Source organism: Psittacula echo (assembly GCF_963264785.1).
Source record: "Psittacula echo genome assembly, chromosome: 7".
NCBI lineage: Eukaryota > Metazoa > Chordata > Aves > Psittaciformes > Psittacidae > Psittacula > Psittacula echo.
Window position 1 is genome coordinate 45,331,258 of NC_137740.1, and position 18,485 is coordinate 45,349,742.

Sequence of the window (18,485 nt, forward strand, 5' to 3'; positions counted from 1 at the left end):
GAAGGTTGGAGGTTGCAAATTTAGTTTTAATTTAGCTTATTCCTTCTTTTAAATCAGGTGGCTGCTAGTTGTTTTTTCAGCACAAGAAATTGATGGGGTAAGTGACATTCATATTTACTTTAAACAGGTGATCAGTAGGATCATATGGTTCAAATAAGTAGTACTATATACATCAAGATGATATATAGTTCTGTGGCAAAACTGTGACATTTCTTTCACTATTTCTGCAGTTCTAACTTTCTGTTTCAGTTGCTGAGCCTAACTGTTTTATAATTTTCTCCTTTGGTTCTTCTAGATTCTAACTTTAGTGTCTTTAAATGCTTTGGAAAGCTGCACTTAAAAAAACCCTCTCTTATGCACTGAATCTGTTTCCTTTCTTACAAAGTTCCCTTCAATGGCTCTGCATTATAGCATATATCAAACTCTAGCTTTCAAGCCCTTTTCTGTACGTTAGCCTCAATCTTAAACTGGCCTCCTGATGTAAATTCCCATCTCTCTAAAGCCAAAATTTCAGATAATATAGCCTCAATATCTACTTTATTTTCCTCTCTGTACTATCCTCCATATTAACCTTATATTTGCAATGTCCTCAGTGGAACTTCTTTCAAGTCCATCCTCTTAGTTTCTTTCAAGTCTTTAAAAGCTATTTTTTGTCATTTCTCCCCAAAGTAATTCCTTTTTAGTTAACTGTTGAAAATGGAAATATTTTTTTTAAATGAATATGTTCAATTAGAACAAAGTGTAACAGCTTACATGTTATTATAAACTTGCATTCCACTGACATTCCAGTAGAGGCAAGTTTTCAATAACTAAGTGAGAGACTAGTGTGGAGTAGATTAGTAATTTCATGAGAAATCCAGTATGTAAGAAAGACTATCACACCCTCTTGTTCAGAGCTTTGGGAGTACCAGATATTCTTAAAATATTATAGATAGAAAGAACAGAATTTTTGCTCCTTGTCTAATATTTGTCAGTGTTTTCTTCTTGAAAAACTGAAGTATTAACCTACAGTGTTCTGTTGGCTATTAAAACCAGTAACAAAACAATGCTGACCTTGATAAAAGTGAAATCCACATTGAGCAAATAATTTCAGGTTATCACTGTTGACCTGTTTACCTAAATTATTCTTAAATCTTTTAAGCCCTTGTCATCCTTTTTTTGAAATCACTTTGATTGTTTATAAAATTTTGCTGAAAAAAATGTCACCTTGTGAACATTCCAGCCATCCACTCACCATGAGTTTATAAATGCATATGGTGTGTATAATTGGTACATGTTTAATACTACACTTTGGGAAATAGAAAATAATAATAAAATCACATTCACTTACCACACAGTAAAACTAACAAATTTACGTTTTGGTGTGGTTTTGTGTCTCCTTGAGTATGCTTTTTTCCCCCATAGCAATTTGATGAAACAAAGTAGTTGCTTCTTTGCTATTAAGAGGACAAGGACAGACAGTTTTAATACGAGAAATAAGTAAGTTAATGGTGGGCAATGCATAATTACAGCATACACATGCTTCTCTTTTCATTTAATAGACAAGAATTAGATACAGGGCTTTATTGCTGAGTGGGCTTGTGGCTCTTCAGCCTGTTTTGCCTTTTATCATCTAATTGTTGCTAAACAGTCTCCTACCCTAATGTGATGTGTTACATATTTCATGTTATTACAAATTAAATTCTGATTCTGTTAATTTTTTTTCCAGATGTAGCCTGTTTCCTTAGTTGTCTTTAGCTGTAATATTTAGCATTAGTTAACATAACTTGCAGGTAATATGTTTCACTTTGTACAGCAACAGTAGTAAGCTTTTGCTTATTGCCTCTACTTTGCCAGCATGTTTATACTGATGAGAGATCCAAGAAGGTTGGGAGGATTTTAAATGTAATATTGATGTGTGTATTTTATTAAGCAAACATTGGAAAAGGTTCAGGTGTGTCAAGCTGAATATCCACACTCTGATGTTTGCCGCTATGCCAAGTTTCTTATCAGAAGGAAGTCGCCCTGTGGGTATGCAAGGGTAGCCAAGTATTTTGGTTTGAAAATAATCTAATTGAATATTATGTCCAGTTGACAATATTTGATGAAGTTATTGTTGTCTGTTGCTTATTGGTAAATCCATACACTTTTCATTTTTAGGGAGGATATGCATATATTGACCCATGTGGGGGACAGGATTGTTCAGTTTGTCGGTGCTTTCCAGAAAAAGGATCAAGAGTAAGTGAGGACTAGAACTAATGATAATTACTGTTGTAAATACTTTGCACATTGCTGCTCTTTAAAATCAGTATGGTTAACACAAATCAGTAAATTAATATTCAGGCATAAACAAGTCTTAATAATGCAAACTATTATAATTCTCCCACTGGTATGATGTACTGCTATCATCAAAAGAAGTTAAGATAGTAAACAAGTTTGTAAATGAGGTTTGTAATAATCATGTTGCTTTTCTTGTGTTAAGTGTCCTTTGAGATCAATCTAGTAGTTAGACAAAGGTTATTCTTAATATATTTTAACTTTATAAATATATGCTCATCTACTAAGAGGTTGAGTAGAAGAGAATGTCTATGCCATTTACTAATGTTATGAGAATTTAGGTGTTTTGTATTCTGGAAAAGCTTGCAGACCTTTTATTTTACTAGCTTAATACACTAAGTATTAAAAAAAAAATCTGTATTGTCTTTGCCTTTTAAATAATCGTAAAATATTGAATGAAGCCAAGGCATTTTCATATTATACACTAAAATTAGTAACTCTGTATGTTGCTGTTTGTTAAATGAAATGATGGTCCAGTGCTGACTATTTTATCCTGGCTGTTGTTTCTCAAAATACATCTATATATATAATCATAGAATCATATATATAGTGGTAGCAAACAATTTAAATGTTATCTGAGTAGATACATACCCTGATTAGTGAACACATGAAAAACTGTAGGTTAGTGTTGGAATTTGTTTTCTTTCAAAGTACTACTGTTAAAGTTTAGGGTTAGAAATCTTGAACATGGTGGATCAGGTTTTGGAAGAGCTGCATGTCCCATTTGTTTGTGTATAATCTGAGTCACCACAAAAGCAAGACACATCTTTTCCTTCCTGTGTTTCTGCAGTTGGCTGCATGCTTTGCTGTGTCATGATCACTGCCCTGGTGTCCTTGGATCCTATCCTAATCCTCCAGGATTATGGGTATATTAAGACCCCCATTGCTGTAGGATTTTCATAATAGGGGCCTAGGATGTGTCTATCTCTGTAACACTGTGTTAACAAAAGGGCATCCCAGGAAAAGTATTTTGACTAGCAGCACCGCAGTGTCTCTCAGTGCTACTGAGCAGACTGTTCTGGATACAAAAACCTGATCTGAAGTGCCATTTAAAAACAACTGACGTTGAAACTAGAGGAAATTTCCCTGATTCTGGTTCTCTCTCAGTAGCCTGGAAATTATGAATTACATGTCCCTGATCAGTCAATAATAAATATTCAGTGCTCTTTCCTAAGCTGTCCTCCCCACCACAGGAAAACTGAACTATGATGCATGCATTTGCAGTTAGTTTTCTAAATTCCAAGGATCTGGACCTAAGTAAGTGCCAAATAGAAGTGTAATAAATATTTCAAAATAAATTAAATGTCTCTATGAAAGTGTAAGTCTGAGAATTTCTTGAAACAGCTCTGAAATAAGTATGCACACTGATGGATAAAGTCTCTCCAACCTAATGTGAATTTATATTTCATGCAATCATTTCTGTTAACCAGTATGCAAGAAATTGAAGTACTTATCAGACCCTACATGAAGTATGGCTTAACTAAACACCACTTTAGATTGTTGCAAATATTTTCTATACTAATATATGGTGATGAATTAGTTCTACATGATCACTTTTATCTTTTTTTTTTTTTTTGTTATGCAACCCTGTTGATTTCTAAACTTTGCTGTGTTCTGCCTTTACACCCTGACACAGTGACTTTTCTTTCCTTGCTTTTGTGGAGACTACCAGTTACAAAATAAAAGATTTGTTTATCTTATTGTTAGCTTCCTAGAATGCAAAGCAGCTGCTTTATCTCCTTTGCTGTCTGAATCTTGCTGTTGGGCTGGTTCCTCAGAGTTTTGCATCTTCCTCAATTCTGTCTTTAAAGTGCAAGAAATAAATGATCATTGAAAGCCTCTGGCATTGTACAGTATGCAAGCCTAAAATTTTAGAAGTGTACGGTTTATGAAATAATTCTTCTTTGTAAAGAAGTTGTGATGAGAGCAATGTTATATGTTTGGTTGCAGAGCACTGTAATTTTTCCCTTTTCACTATTTAGAACAGCTCTGTCAAAATTAAGGATGAGCTGCTCCCCTCAGCAAACATTTGCTGAAAGCAAAAAAAATTCTAGAAACTTCATGTACTTGCTGGCAAAAGGTGATGGAACAATAATCACATCCAGACCAGCTGGAAAGCCAACTTATAGCAGCCCTCAAGGTTAATAAGTCTTTATTCAGCTCTGTTAAGCCAACTGCAGAATCAGGGGCTTTTGCAGAGATTGAATGAGAAAGGCAGCATCTGAGTGAGCTACATCAGAGTATGAATTAAGTTGCTTTGATACACATAGACCAATCCACCTTAACTTTTTTGTTTGTTTATCTTTTAATTTTTTATACCACAGAGAGTTAGATGTAGGGTATTCCCTTCATGATCTTCCACTGAACATGGCAATCTAAAACTTACAGGGGAGCAAAGGCAAATTGTCTCATTATTGTACTGCTAGGGTATTATCTGTGTTAGAAACACGCAAGGTCAGACTTATTATGAATTGATTAAACATGTTATTCAGACTCTTTCAAGAACTGCAACTAAATCCTTCATTAGACTAGCTGGAACATGACTATTTGCTTGTTATTCTGAATCTTTGTTGTTAGCTGAATACTTCTAAATAGAGTTCCAATTTCAATGGAAAGTTTCTGGTAACTTTTATCTTCCCTAAAAAGTGCACTGAGGGAGAAGCTATTTAGCAAAGTACATTATTTGTAATACACCTGTTGGAATGCATAGGGATTACTATCCATAGGAAAGATGATTGTTGTCTCATAATGTAGACCTTGTGCTACACAGATGTCATAGGTCCAACTTAAAAGTAATAGCTTAACATTTGAATAAGTACCTGAGCAGTTTGTTTCACACATTGCTGATTATCACTTCCCTATATCCTTCTCCACACACTAATGCAAAGGAGATTTTTAGGGAAGTCAGAATATCTATCTGCTGATAAAACAGCAGTTGTACAGTATCAAAGTTAAGGTGTGACCATCTGATAAGGGTTTCACTTTGTCAGCAGATTGGCAGGAAAATATTGTTGCTAGTTTCATTTGAGGGGGTTTTACTTATGTATAAAACACTATGACAGGTATTTAATGACATTGCCATTTTACAGATTTTAGAAAGTTACCTTCCTTTTTAGACTTTCAATGGAAGCACTGCCCACTGGAAATTTAGCTAGTAAAGTGAACAAACAGATTATTCCTGTTTGGAGCAGGCTTATAGTCAATCCATAACAAATACAACTACTAAAATTAAGATAGAACAAAAGTCTTAGAACCAATATAAATCAGCTTTGTTTATTTGTAATTACCAGTGACGAATTAATTATGTTCACATTTTGTAAAATTAAAAACATTGTAAGCTGCATATGACAGAAGTGTAGCCCTTATCCTTAGCATCTCTCTGCTAAAATAGTAAAAACCTAGGGTAATAAGAGAATAGGCACCTAAAATTAAACTCTTATTTAGGTTTATGAGTCTTGGCATAAGACTCAGTCTTTGGCATAATGACTTTTCTATTTTTTTATTTTTTTAATGCAGTTTAAGCATGATTAGTTAAAGCTGTGGTTACCAGGACAGTGTATGAAATCTGTGCAACTGACTGTGAGTGCATGGTAATTTAGACTTTGCCTTCCAGTTGCGCTTTTGAAAATCTGTTAAATGCACACATAGAAAGCCTTCTTCATTGTAAGTGGACAAGATAATTGAGGTTATAGCTAGAGAAAATATGACCATGGGAGTATAAAAAGGAAACTGCCATGGCCATACTTGAATGTATTGAAATTGGGCAGGTTGGAAGAAAAGTAGAAACAAATACCTGAACTTTTATTTAAGATTTCTATAAATCCAGTATATCTATGGTTGCCATATTGGGTCTTAGAAGAGCTTGTGTACGTGTCATTTTTTATTTCCCTCAAACTTAGATAACTGTGCTATAAACAGATTTGCACCACTGTTCATTAGCAAGAAATCAACCACTGTCTGAAAAACAGTCTAGTCACTATTGCTAGCAGTATATCCCATTCGGATATCATTACAGTTGTCCACATCACAATGGAAGTTCAGCTTCCATTTAATTGGGATTACAGCCCTGTTAGAATTAGTTTTACGTTATGCTATTTATCTTTTGATCTATGTCAGAGCTCAAAAAGACTCTTTCTTCCATAGGATATGGAAGACTTCCATGGACTCTTTCTTACATAGGACATATCAAAATGTGTTAAATCTCTGCACGTACTGCGTGTTACTGTACGTATTCATTCAAGAAAAATGGAACAGATAATGAGGGGAGAAAGTCATCAGCGAAAGTTTATATGTCAATAGTATTCTACATAATTTTTAGTGCCAGTCTGGACCAATTGATAATTTCTTCTGCCTTCTCTTTCCCAGTCAAGATGCAGGGTTTTCCAGTAGGCAGTAGCAGTCAATGTTTTTAAATAGAAGCAAAGAGCAACTTCATCATTTAAATTTTTTTTCATCTGTTCCTCTTAGGTCTCCCATAAAGTCCATGACTGTAATTTTCTCCTGATACATCCAACAGACAGTGAAAACTTTCCTCCACTTTCTCTACTTGGGAAGTAATTTTCCTTGATAACTCCTGTAGTGTTGCGTCAGAGACCTCACAAAATGCTGGCTGCTCTAACAGAATTTAGATAGTTAAAAAAATGTTTGCTGTTAGCACTGACAGATTGTAAACCTGTCCTGTGCCGACCCCGGAGTCTGATCCCATTCAATTCCTTTGGCTTTGTTTATAGAGTTAAGTAGATTTAAAAAGCAAGCATCTATTCATGACCCAACCTGATCTAGCTTCTATGAGATCATGTGAAATGCCTGGAGGCTAGTGAATAATAAATATAAGTCAGCAAGACCGTTCTTTTGCAGATGAAGCAAATGGCCTATTTTCATACTAGTGTAGGAGAGAACCTAGCAAGCAGAAATCTAAGAGGAAGGTCTCCCATTTTCTGGCATATGAGGTGTAAGAAGTAATAATTCACAAGAGATGCTAAGTTGGTTGTCACAGGTAAGTTAGAAAATCAGCTGATGTATACTTCAGGGCAGTGGGGTAAGAATGGTGAAATTTAACTGTATAGTAGATATACCATCTGGCATCACATCTCTCTAGTAGATCCTGTGGGTTAACTGAGTGGTTTACAGCACAGAGTAAATGTATTTAATATTCACTAGCTGAGAAACTGCAAATTCTGTCTGTTTTGGGGAGTAAGAGCCATTTATTAAATCACACTTTTCTGCATGTCAGCATGCAATGGCAATCTGTCATGCACATGGAATATCCAGCACTTGTATTTGGATTTTCAAGCTGCACACTCAGGAAGTGAATATGTAAAATCCCTCTAATAATCTCAAATACATATGCTTAGTTGACTCACTATCAGAGGTGTAAACACACTAGCATCTGAGGAAAGCCAGATCTCTCCCACGATTTGCCTCATACCTGTTGATAATTTTTCCCAGTACATTAGCTATGATACAGTTTTGAAATAGAAGATTCCTGAAACCAGTTATACATTGCATTTCACTTACATTTGCTGAGAACTACAGAAAAACAGACCTAGAGAAATTACACCTCTAATCTATATCTGAAGCAGACCACAAGTTCTTATAACTGGTCAGAACAGTAGGCAGTTCTATGGCCTCAGGAGTTAGGATTTGAACTTGTAGGGAATGGAGCCTGCTTACCAGAATGTGGAGTAGGAACAGGATCACTCCAATGTGTTCTCACTGAAAGGTCTTTCTGAAGCTGTTCTTCACGTACAGTGTCCAGCTACAGCATCTGTAAATTAGCATTTTTCATGTTAGACATGTTTCCAAATTTTTCTAAAGTTTTGATCTTGTTAAATTATCCCTCCTTTTGTTCTTGAGCATCTTTCTTTCTGTAATACTTTTGGTACCCTGTCCCACTATACTAAAATAATGTTTTTCTTAGTTGCTTCAGATTGGCAAGCTTTTGCACATCAGGCAAAACAAAACTACAAAATCATTCTTTTTTGAATCAACCAGATTTGAATCAACCAAATGTTACCAGTGACCTGTTTCAATAAAATGAATTAGATCAAAATTTTATTTTATTTTATTTGCTAATCTGATGTTTATTATTTGTGGTTTAAAATAGTCTATTTGCAGCTCTCTGTTTTCAGCCATTAACAGTGTTTCTTAGAGTTTCAGTGCCAAATTATCTGTTGTTCAGTGTTTGTTTAACACAACAGTGACACCCACTGGCTTATCGAATACTTTTTATGATTTCACAGAGTTAAAACTAAAGTGCACTGTAGAAAATGTTTTCAGCACTTCACTGTGAATACTTCTGCATCATCAGGTACTATGTTCCTGATGGATCATTGGATAGGATAAAAGAACACAGAATTTCCCAGTAGTTTGCAGCATAATACAGATGCCAAGAAGAGTCAAGCACTGAGTTACTATTGCTTTTAATCAGCTCAAAATCTGACTATAAAAAGGAAGTTATCCAATACTGAAAAGTCATTATACGATCTGCTGTTTCTGAACAAACTGAAAATAAAGTACATGCCATATACTAGTCTGATCCTCACTCACTGTTTAACCCACTATCATAGAAAAATTTGCTCCATTAAGGACAAGAAGCGGATTTAATACCAATTTGTGTGCTTTTTCAGATTTACCTCATGTTGATAAAGTTAATACTGAGAAGGTTTATTTTGGAGCCTTGACTTACAGTGAAAACGGTTTTGGTCTGAGTCCCACACAGTTACAGTGGAGGAGTGGAACTTCCCAGAATGGACACTCCTACAAGCCCTGGAAGCTGTGGCTTTGCTGTGTAATAGACCTGCTCTTCCAAGAGGGGAGAGGACACGGGTGGAGCTTAGAGTTGCAGCAGATGCTCCCACCTCACTAAGCAAATTACAAAAGAAAACATCTGTCTGCAAATGCCTTTGTGTGCCCTCCTCTCTTGCCCTCAAACTGCTCTACTTTCCTCCCTCTTGTTGCCCTGCTCCCGCTAAAATGGGAAAGACTGGTTACCAGCCGGAGCCTAGTACAGAATGACAAAGGGCGTTACATTACTTGCCTACAATCTGATTATGTGGAGTTGCTGGGCATTTTCAGTTTTGTTCATGTGAACAGAAGGTAAGTGCATTTCACACATCACTTGTACATCCACATAGCCTGTAACATAGGGTACTGTCCTAACTGAAGGCTGGTAACTGGACTTCTTTCAACTTTATCAATAATGAGAAACAAGAATTTACTTTAGTATCATGAACTTCGCCCCCCCCCCCCCATTAGAGAGCCCATTAAAATATTATTCTCTCAGACAGTGTGCTCAGGGCACTCAAAAAATCAGGTGCTCTTCAGTGTCTTAGACAATCAAAAAAAAGTAATTCCAAATAACCTTGGCCATTGCCTTTTCCAAAGAGTATTAAATACTTTGCTGCATGATCTTAAAGTATTTGCAGTCTTAGTCTTAGGAAGCATACTTAATTAAAAAAAATATAGTCTTGTTTTGTCAAAAGTCAATTTCTTACTACAGGTCAAGCCCAGGATGTGCTAAAATAACAGACCATAGTCTTGGCATGGGTAGTTCCTGACCTAGACAATTAACAAGGCATTGAAATCCTAAAGGAATTTATTGGCATCAGACGGCAGAGCAGGCATAATATTCTGTTCATTTTAACTGAGCTAATTTGTCATTTCCACATGAGCATGACTACCTTCATCCTCTTTATTTGTACAGCTGTCCTGAGACTGTAATGCTGTCGTAGACACATTGGATGGGCACAAATAATAGATGTGATAATAGATGTTATGACATGGTATCAGTTTGGTCTTAACAAAGCTCCCAGTCATTATCAGTCTTTGAGCTGAAAGAGAGAGAGACAATCCACCAGCTTCACATGGCATGCTAAAGTTGTATCAGCTGTCAAACCTATTGTGAATTCTGGATTCAGTGACTCTGTTTTATGACTTCACTACCTCCTACTGAAGACATAAATTGTGGAGTCAATTAAATTCACAGGGTCAACTAACAAAGCCATTTTATCAGCCTAAAGGTCTACATGTCCTGGAAGTGTTTTTTGGTTAATTTTGACAGATAATTACCATAGAATTCATACAGTGTCTCAGCTTTTTTTGATTACTATCAAAATCATGTTCCTCCAACTGTCCAATGGATATAACATGATATGAAAATTTTTTCTTTCAACTCTTGAATGCAGAGCATATACACTGTGAATTAAAAATATCAAAGTTGCTGCAGAAACTTCTTGTCAACAAGACATTATATGTCTTTCAACAAGAGCATTAATGAGAAACATCTTATGCAAGTTTTTTCCTGCTGCTGAATGTTCCATTTTGCATGATAACCGCTAGTTCAGTGTACTAAAGAAGGTACTGCTTCCAGTAGAGTGAATGGCCCAAACTGTTGTATTTTGCAGTATTATTAGTCTCATTCATTTCACTTTTCTTATACTCAACATTATGCTTTAATTAAAAAATGGTTGTCCAGACATCTTTTTATCAAGTATTTAAAGGGTGTAATAGCTGCTTTAAGAGTACTTCAATGAATAAATTCAAGTTTACAACAGAGGATGTGCCAGGTACTGCCAATAGACAGGCTGCAATTGTTCATACAAGCAAATACTCAAATTAAACACCCAGAATCCTGACTGTTCATTCATTGTTAGCAAGCATGCAGAATCAGCAGATTTCAATAGTAGTACCCCTTAATTTGCATAATATTTTACAATGCAGAAATTATGGTATTAAGAAAATGGTAACTTGCTGAAGGCAGCATGCTGATTCTGCTCTGGAATTTTTGTGAGTGATTTCACTGGAAGCAGGATTAAGGTTTAAGTGAGAGGAGACAGTAAAGAAAAATGGAACATGAGTTGTATGAGGATACTTTTTCAGGTACTCCTTATTTGTAAGTGTAGGACTTCTTTTCCTAGCCTCTGGACTGAATTCCTGTTCGTAGCTTCAGAGCCAGTGGTGATCCGTCCGTGCTTCCAATACAGCATAAGCCTATAGTATGTTTGCTGATTTTACTGGATGATGCATACCATACATTTCTTTATGTCCAGCTGTAAAATCACACTGATTATATTGACATATTTGGAAAGATAAATAGAAAATAAATAAAAAGGAAAAGGGATTTAGGTCCCTGCTTGTAATTCAAAAGGTAAGTTTTTATTCAGATTCAGTCTGTTGGGAGTGTTTACACTGAGAAGCAAGCAGTTAAATTATGTTGAAGCAACAGAACTGAATTCCTGAAGCTAACATATCTGCTTACAATCACCTTTGGTGTCTGTCATACTGTTTTCCTTCAATCCATTCGTAGAAACCAACGTTATGGTCTCTCATTTTTATGAATGGAGATTGTACTGAGTATCTTTTACTGCCCTCAAGTGGTTTTAGAGCCATACGCGTTTCTCGGGACTGCATGGGGCTCTATTTTGCTCTCTTTTTTAATACCATAGTATAATTGCTTGATGAATTCTGAAAAGAAAACAAAACAGTCTAGAGTTGGTAAATAAAAGAAGCTGTAGCTAAACAAAGATAATGACACAAAAAAGATGAGTAAGAGAAATAAAGACTTGTAAATACGTAGATTTTTGTAGGGTGAAAATGCGGACAGCTTACATGTGAAGTCTGATTAGAAAACTTGCTTTATTCAGCACTTTGAATCTATGATTTAATAACTGTTTAGCAGCACAGAACAAAAGCTGCAAGAAATTCAAAACAACTCCAGAGCAATGCTACAATCTGAAAAGTCTTGGAAGAGTGCATAGAAATCCATGGGGATGGTCAATATGGTACTGTAGGTACAGCTACTCAATTTAGAGTTATTTATAGATAAATTACATTCTGCATCCTCTCAAATAATTCTGATTATTAATACTTTCTGTAAATATGTTGATTAATAGCTATTATTTTTTTGTGCAGGAAACTTCACAACTTTTAAGTAAGGCATTAAGATCTGAGAACGATGATGGAAGATCAGTAAGCTAAAAACCCAAGATAATTAGCATATAGTATGACTTAAGAGAAAGAGAGAACTCTCTCAATTTGTGTACAAACTCCCTTTGTCTAAAATGAGCCATCACTTCTCTGGTGGCAAATATAGGATGCTCAGTGGAATCTTATGCTTGCAGAAGGTGTTACTTACATTGATAGAGCCAGGAAGACTTGCAGTTTAACCCAGGCATCTCAGATAGGTGGTGCTGGAGACCTGCTGAAGATGAAAAGAAATTATCACCTGGAGCAAGTTGTTAAATTTGAAGGTGGTGTTCCTAGAGCATCTAATGAAGGGAACAGATAGATCTTTAGACTGTACAACCAAGCTGTTTTGAATCATGTACATTGTAAGCCTTGTTTTATCCATACAGTCATCTCCGAAATGTTTACAGCAGTAGTCATTCACTTTTGACTCTTTTCAGGGTCAACCTGGTGAGCTGGGAGCTCAAGGTCCAATTGGGTCCTTGGGATCTACAGGACCAGCTGGTCTGCCAGGGGAAAAAGGACAGAGAGGTGAGACTGGGCAACCTGGGCCCTCTGGAGAAAGAGGTGATAAGGTAGGAAACACCATAGACAGCTCTTTTAGGTGTATACAGTATGTAATGTTAAATATTGGCAAGTGAAATAGAACCTGAATGATCAAAAAGCATTTGCCAAACTGTACTCTTGCTCACACTAAACTCTCACTGAAATTAATTTACAAAATTAAATTAATTAAAAAATCTTGAAAAAATATTTCTGGGTGTAGTTTCTCACTACTCGTGTGGTGAGAGACGGAAGCACTAGTTCCCTCCGAACTAGGGCTGAGACATAGAGCATTCACAGAATGTGGGTCAACAACGGTTTATTGCGCAGTTACAATTCCTTATATACGTTGCCTAAGCGCCTCCCTAGAGTCAGCTGGATCCCGCCCCTCCTGGCAACTTCCCGTCACATTACGTGATCTTCCGTGCGCCAGTCCCTACACTGGGGATTTTTGCTGTTGATTGCAGAGTTAGAATTGTTAGAAGACAAAATGAAACAGACACAGTCTCTTATTGTTATATGTCATGTCATCCTCCTTAACATCCAATAGGGCTGTGGGAGGAATGTGGAGCTGGAGGGAGAAGTATGATGCTTTTAAATGTGCTGTACACTAAGCAGAATTTTATTACCACTTACGGAGTATAAACTGCAGTTCAGATCCTTATCTTTCATAGCTGTACAGTCCCTGTCCTTGGCTCTTGGTACTTTATATTATTTTTAATGGTTTAATTTCACTAATCTTAGTGGATGACTGAAATCACTAATGAGTGTATCTAGCACACCTGAAATCTGAGTACTGTACATTGTGCTCTGATATTATCAAAGCAGGAACAGGGTTTTGAAATTACGTACAGAATTACTTTATAAGTTAAAGACTACTTCCGCTTCTCTGCCATTTTATAATCTTTGGAGAATGAATGAGTATGAGATAGACATTTGTCCTGCACAGTAGCATCTGTTTCATGAGTAGCTATTGCCACTAGTCTCCTATAAGCCCATAAAACTTTTTTCAGATATTTATTTCTGACAATTACCACTTTTGATTCATATTTCAAACAAGACTGTTTCTTGGGTTTTGCTATCTAGTATCACATATTCTCATTTTTCATTCTTTTTAAGAGTTAATGACTTCAGCACCTTTGTTTTTTCATGTCATCTGTTTTTAGGGCCCAACTGGAGTCCCCGGATTTCCTGGTTTAGATGGCATTCCTGTATGTATTGAATGAATATTGCTTTATAAAAATTAGAATTTTTATAACGTCATAGCAAGTCCTCTAACAGAATAATACACTCAAAATGTTTGGCTTTATACCTATTGATATAGTGTTACCTACAGAATTACATGTTTTACAAAAATGTAAAATAGCCAGGTTAATTCGAACTGATTACTACTGATAACAAACTCCACAAAATAGCAATGAGGTAAGTACATAATACTCATGCAGGAACAGGGCAGTGCAGATAGAGACTAGCCCAAGTGCATGCAGCATGGGGCAGTGCTAGGATTAAAAACAATTTTCCCAGGCTTTATAGCAGGCTGTAGTCTGCTTACTGCATTTTTAATATCTCTGAAAGTATCTCAAATGATGTACAGTTTTCTGTTCAAAGATTCTGATTTTTGTTTGTAGTCTTTCTGCAGTGAAAAAAAAGCAAAAACTGAGTCCAGTATTTTTTCCTGAATAGGGACTGAGGAAGGAAAGTGGGTCCTAAATATATCTTTATAAGCATGTGATTATATATTTTTCTGAATGTCTTCTTCAGTGAGGAAATGGGTGTAGTAAAAGAAAAATAATATCTCTTAGCTACCGTATTTTTGAAAATGCTGTTTATTAGAACTGAATTCCTAAGCTATTATTAGTTTCATGTGGATCACAGTTAAAATGCTGAATTTTCAAAGTGAAAAAACAGAACCAAAAATTGAGTGGGTGTCTCAGCAGCTGCTTGTCAGCCATCCACACTCGGCAATGGGACTCTTGCCAGAATGTCTGTAAAATGTAGAGGTCACAAGCCAAAATTTAGCACAAAAAAGAAGCACTCCCAAGAAATGTATATTCCTTTTATGAAAAGTGTTAATTAAAAACAGTATCCACAAATTGAGATGAAGGACCTTAAAGGTAGAAAGAAGGTAAAACTGACAAAAAACATTTCAGGCAAGTACTTTCTTACTATTTTTCAGACACCTCCCCCAAAAACCAACCAACCAACCAACCAAAATCAAACAAAAAAAAAAAACCGCAAACAAAACCAACCAAACAAAAAGAACCCCATTTGGGGTTAAAATTATTATTTATTCCCTACAGAAATGTTTAATTCTGTGAAAAAAAAAAAAATTACCTTCAGTGGAAAGATCCTTCCATGGGAAATCTCACTGTTTCTACTGCCTAGTGTCTGATTTGCAGTAGAACCAAACCCTACCTAGACAATGGTTAATTCTTGCTAGATTAGAAAATCACTTCCTTGATTCTTGAATGTATAGTCATAATCTCTGCAATTACTATGTGCTTGAGTCAAGCTGTGTCCTGTTTTACCTTGTTTTATCCTATCAACTAAAAAATATGAGCTGTTTAAAATTACTTTTTGTATGTCTTCAGCTTCTCTTTGCAACCACAAGAAGGATTTTAGTTAGAGAGCTTGAGTCTGCTTTCTCTGAGAAGTTAGCACATTACTTTTTGACTCAAGTGAGAGCTCAGTCTGGCTCTCTTAACCACTGCTGTCCCTGTAATATTTGCTATGCATAAAATAAAAATATATAGATTACTTATATCATTTGTTATACATAAAAAAAAATAATCTACTGATCACAATAGAAAGCATTTCCAATACAAAGAGTATAAAGCTGGGATCACTGTGAGATGTTCTCTGTTTCAGATCTAAAATATTTGTTTCTGAACTGTTCTGTTAATTTAAAAAGAAATTCCTTATGTATCATGGTGTATCTCTAATAAATATTAAACTATCTTTCAGGGATTACCAGGAAGTGGAGGACCCAGGGGCAAGCCTGGTTTAGATGGCTTCAATGGCTCAAGAGGAGATCCAGGATTTCCAGGCGAAAATGGTTATATTGGACCACGTGGTCCTTATGTATGTGAAAGGCATTCCTTCTGTCCTTGAATACTGTATATGTACATTGCCTCTCCAAACTAATAGTTCTTAAAATGAAAGGAGTTTAAGGCTATGGCACTAGCTTTACACTGCACAATGAATTTCCAAGCATTTTTACTAAGGTTAATGGGAGTGAAGGACACTTGATGCCTTAACAGCTTAAGCTTGAATGTGAAATAAGTTCCTATATCCTTGAACTATGTATGTCTACTTTGAGGGTTAAATTCTGCTTTGTTTCCCCAGTGCGTAGCCACACCAAAACTAATACCATTTCATGGAAGTACAGCTGAGGAGTAGCTTGAAATCATTACATTATTTATCAATACTTGAAATTTCTTAAAAACCATAATAGTAGGGACATACCTGAGATGAATTAACAATAAGTGGAAGCTTCAAAAAGTCTTAAGTCCTGTAACACTCTAGGATTTTTAGTGGTTGATCACACAAATGTATTAGTAGATCTCTTCCCAAATCATGCTTTTACAGTTTCATATGCTATTTTGTATACGTACCTGTTCATGACTGTTGTGTGCACACTTAATCTTGCCTGGGTCTTTATCTGTATACGTAAAGGTCATTTCAGTTAAAATGTTTAAAATTATCACTTTAATATTATTTACTTTTGCTGTTAAAATTGAAAGCATTTTAAAATTGTTTAAATAGTGTGTTGGCAGTGCTCTTCTAATGAAGATAACCCACAGATTAATGTCAGTACGGGATATAAGTTATTGTAGCTCTAAAGAAATTTTGCTGAACAGACCTAGTCCCTGATCTTTGACTTCTTGTGAAAACAAGTTTTAATTCTGAGTGATTAAGTGCTGATTAGTTGGTCTAAGAGCTCCTCTGAAATTTTCTAAGTAAAACAGTAAAAAACTGCATTTTACATGAAAAATCAAAAGTGTTTAGTCAAAGCCAAATAAGATGCTGCTTCAGCCATAGGGAAACAAAACAATGTGCACTGGGTGCCAAAGTGAAAAGATGCCATAAAAAATGTAGCAATTAGAAAAAAACAATGCATGAAATACACAACCTGATAAAATACCCTGATAATCTTTGTTGTACCTCTCAAAGTAATCTATTAACCCTCCAAACAGAAAAATTACTTCTGTTCAAACTGTAATTTTACCTTTATTTTCTTACTTATTATGGCTTTCAAAATAAGAGTTTTCCTTTTTATAATTAGCCAAATGACATAAAAGAAAAATGAGATGTGGAACAAATTATAGCATAAATCCTCTCAACTCCAGGAGCATGCTTTCTGGCAGCCCTAAAAAAGTATTTGCAGCCTACAAAAAATGGGAGACACAATAGTCATGTAGCCTTGGATATGCAGACTAAAATTCCAGTGCAAATTAATTTAGCAACCCAGAAAAACAAGACATAGTAAGCATATTTGTTTGTGTATGAGAATGCTATTCCAACCGCTCTATGCAGATTGCCTGTTTTTAAATCAATTTGTTGCACCAAGTACCAACTCAACTATATATTACAGCTAACATTTTTATGTTATTTATAATGTTGTCCCGTATAATTCTATCTTTAACACTGTGTACATACTCTGCAGCTTCACTTGTAGAGTCTGTACGTTTATCTCACTAATAAATTGGAAAAGGAAATAGTTTTATTTGTAAGCACTTACCTTAGTCATGTAGAAGATAATCTGAATCTAATAAAGATGTTTTATTACACAACAGGTCACATGTAGAATAACCAAATACAGCTTTTGATGTGTTTAATTTGTTCCCTAGCAGTTGTTGTTTGACCTGTAATCTGCATCTAGTCTACTGTAGTTATATCCAGCTGCAGACAGCTGTAACTTTTCTTTTTATTGTGTCATTCCAGAGATAAGTACCTTTTCTGTTCCATTCTGACTTCAGGATTTGAGCAGCCAGTATCAGGAAACCAGCACACTTTTAAAGTTATTAAATTCTATGAAAAATAGTATTCCATTTTATTAAAATTAATTAATAATTAATAACTATTGAAATAGTTAAGTGGTTACCTTACGTAAATTATATCCCATACACTGGTTTTCAAATGAGAAAACTTCAGAAGTAGTATCTTAATATATCTGTTTTTCAGGTATGTACATACGTATCATGCTCTCAACAGTCATTTGAGCATTACAATTGAATACTGCAAAAGCAATCATTCTGCAAAGTCAGACTGAGGTTGTGAAGACTGGCGAAGTTTTACAAAAGATTCCATAGCAAGCACCATGGGAACTTAGTTTTTAAATAAACAGGGCCTTTAGGCATCAGATTTTTATTTGTTTAATAGACTGTGAAACATAGTTCCTAATAGATGGAAATGTGGAAGATTATGCATGTAACACAGTCCATACTTTCATCCACAGTGCATGTATTCATCTTTTTAACTGTATGTAGAATCACACTAGATTCTTCTAAATCACAGCATGATCTTTTGGAGAAGGCAGAGCAGAGTGTTAATACTTTAAAAAACTCACTGAAAGAAAAGGTAGGCATATTAGGGTGCTGGAGAAGGACTCTTCATCAGGCAGTCTAGTGATAGGACAAGGGGTAATGGATTTAAACTTA

At 35.5% G+C, this 18,485-nt stretch overlaps 1 protein-coding gene across 1 annotated transcript in view; it reads left to right on the forward strand.

Moving 5' to 3' along the window:
• The window catches only part of COL4A4 (collagen type IV alpha 4 chain), a gene marked incomplete at both ends in the record, with an annotated part of 67,380 nt that overhangs the window by 2,488 nt on the left and 46,407 nt on the right, over window positions 1-18,485 (forward strand). Inside the window, 5 exons of the mRNA XM_080623485.1 lie at window positions 58-97; window positions 2,140-2,217; window positions 12,723-12,857; window positions 13,992-14,036; window positions 15,790-15,906. Coding sequence (XP_080479611.1) covers window positions 58-97; window positions 2,140-2,217; window positions 12,723-12,857; window positions 13,992-14,036; window positions 15,790-15,906 — 415 coding nt within the window. The remainder of the gene's footprint in view (window positions 1-57; window positions 98-2,139; window positions 2,218-12,722; window positions 12,858-13,991; window positions 14,037-15,789; window positions 15,907-18,485) is intronic.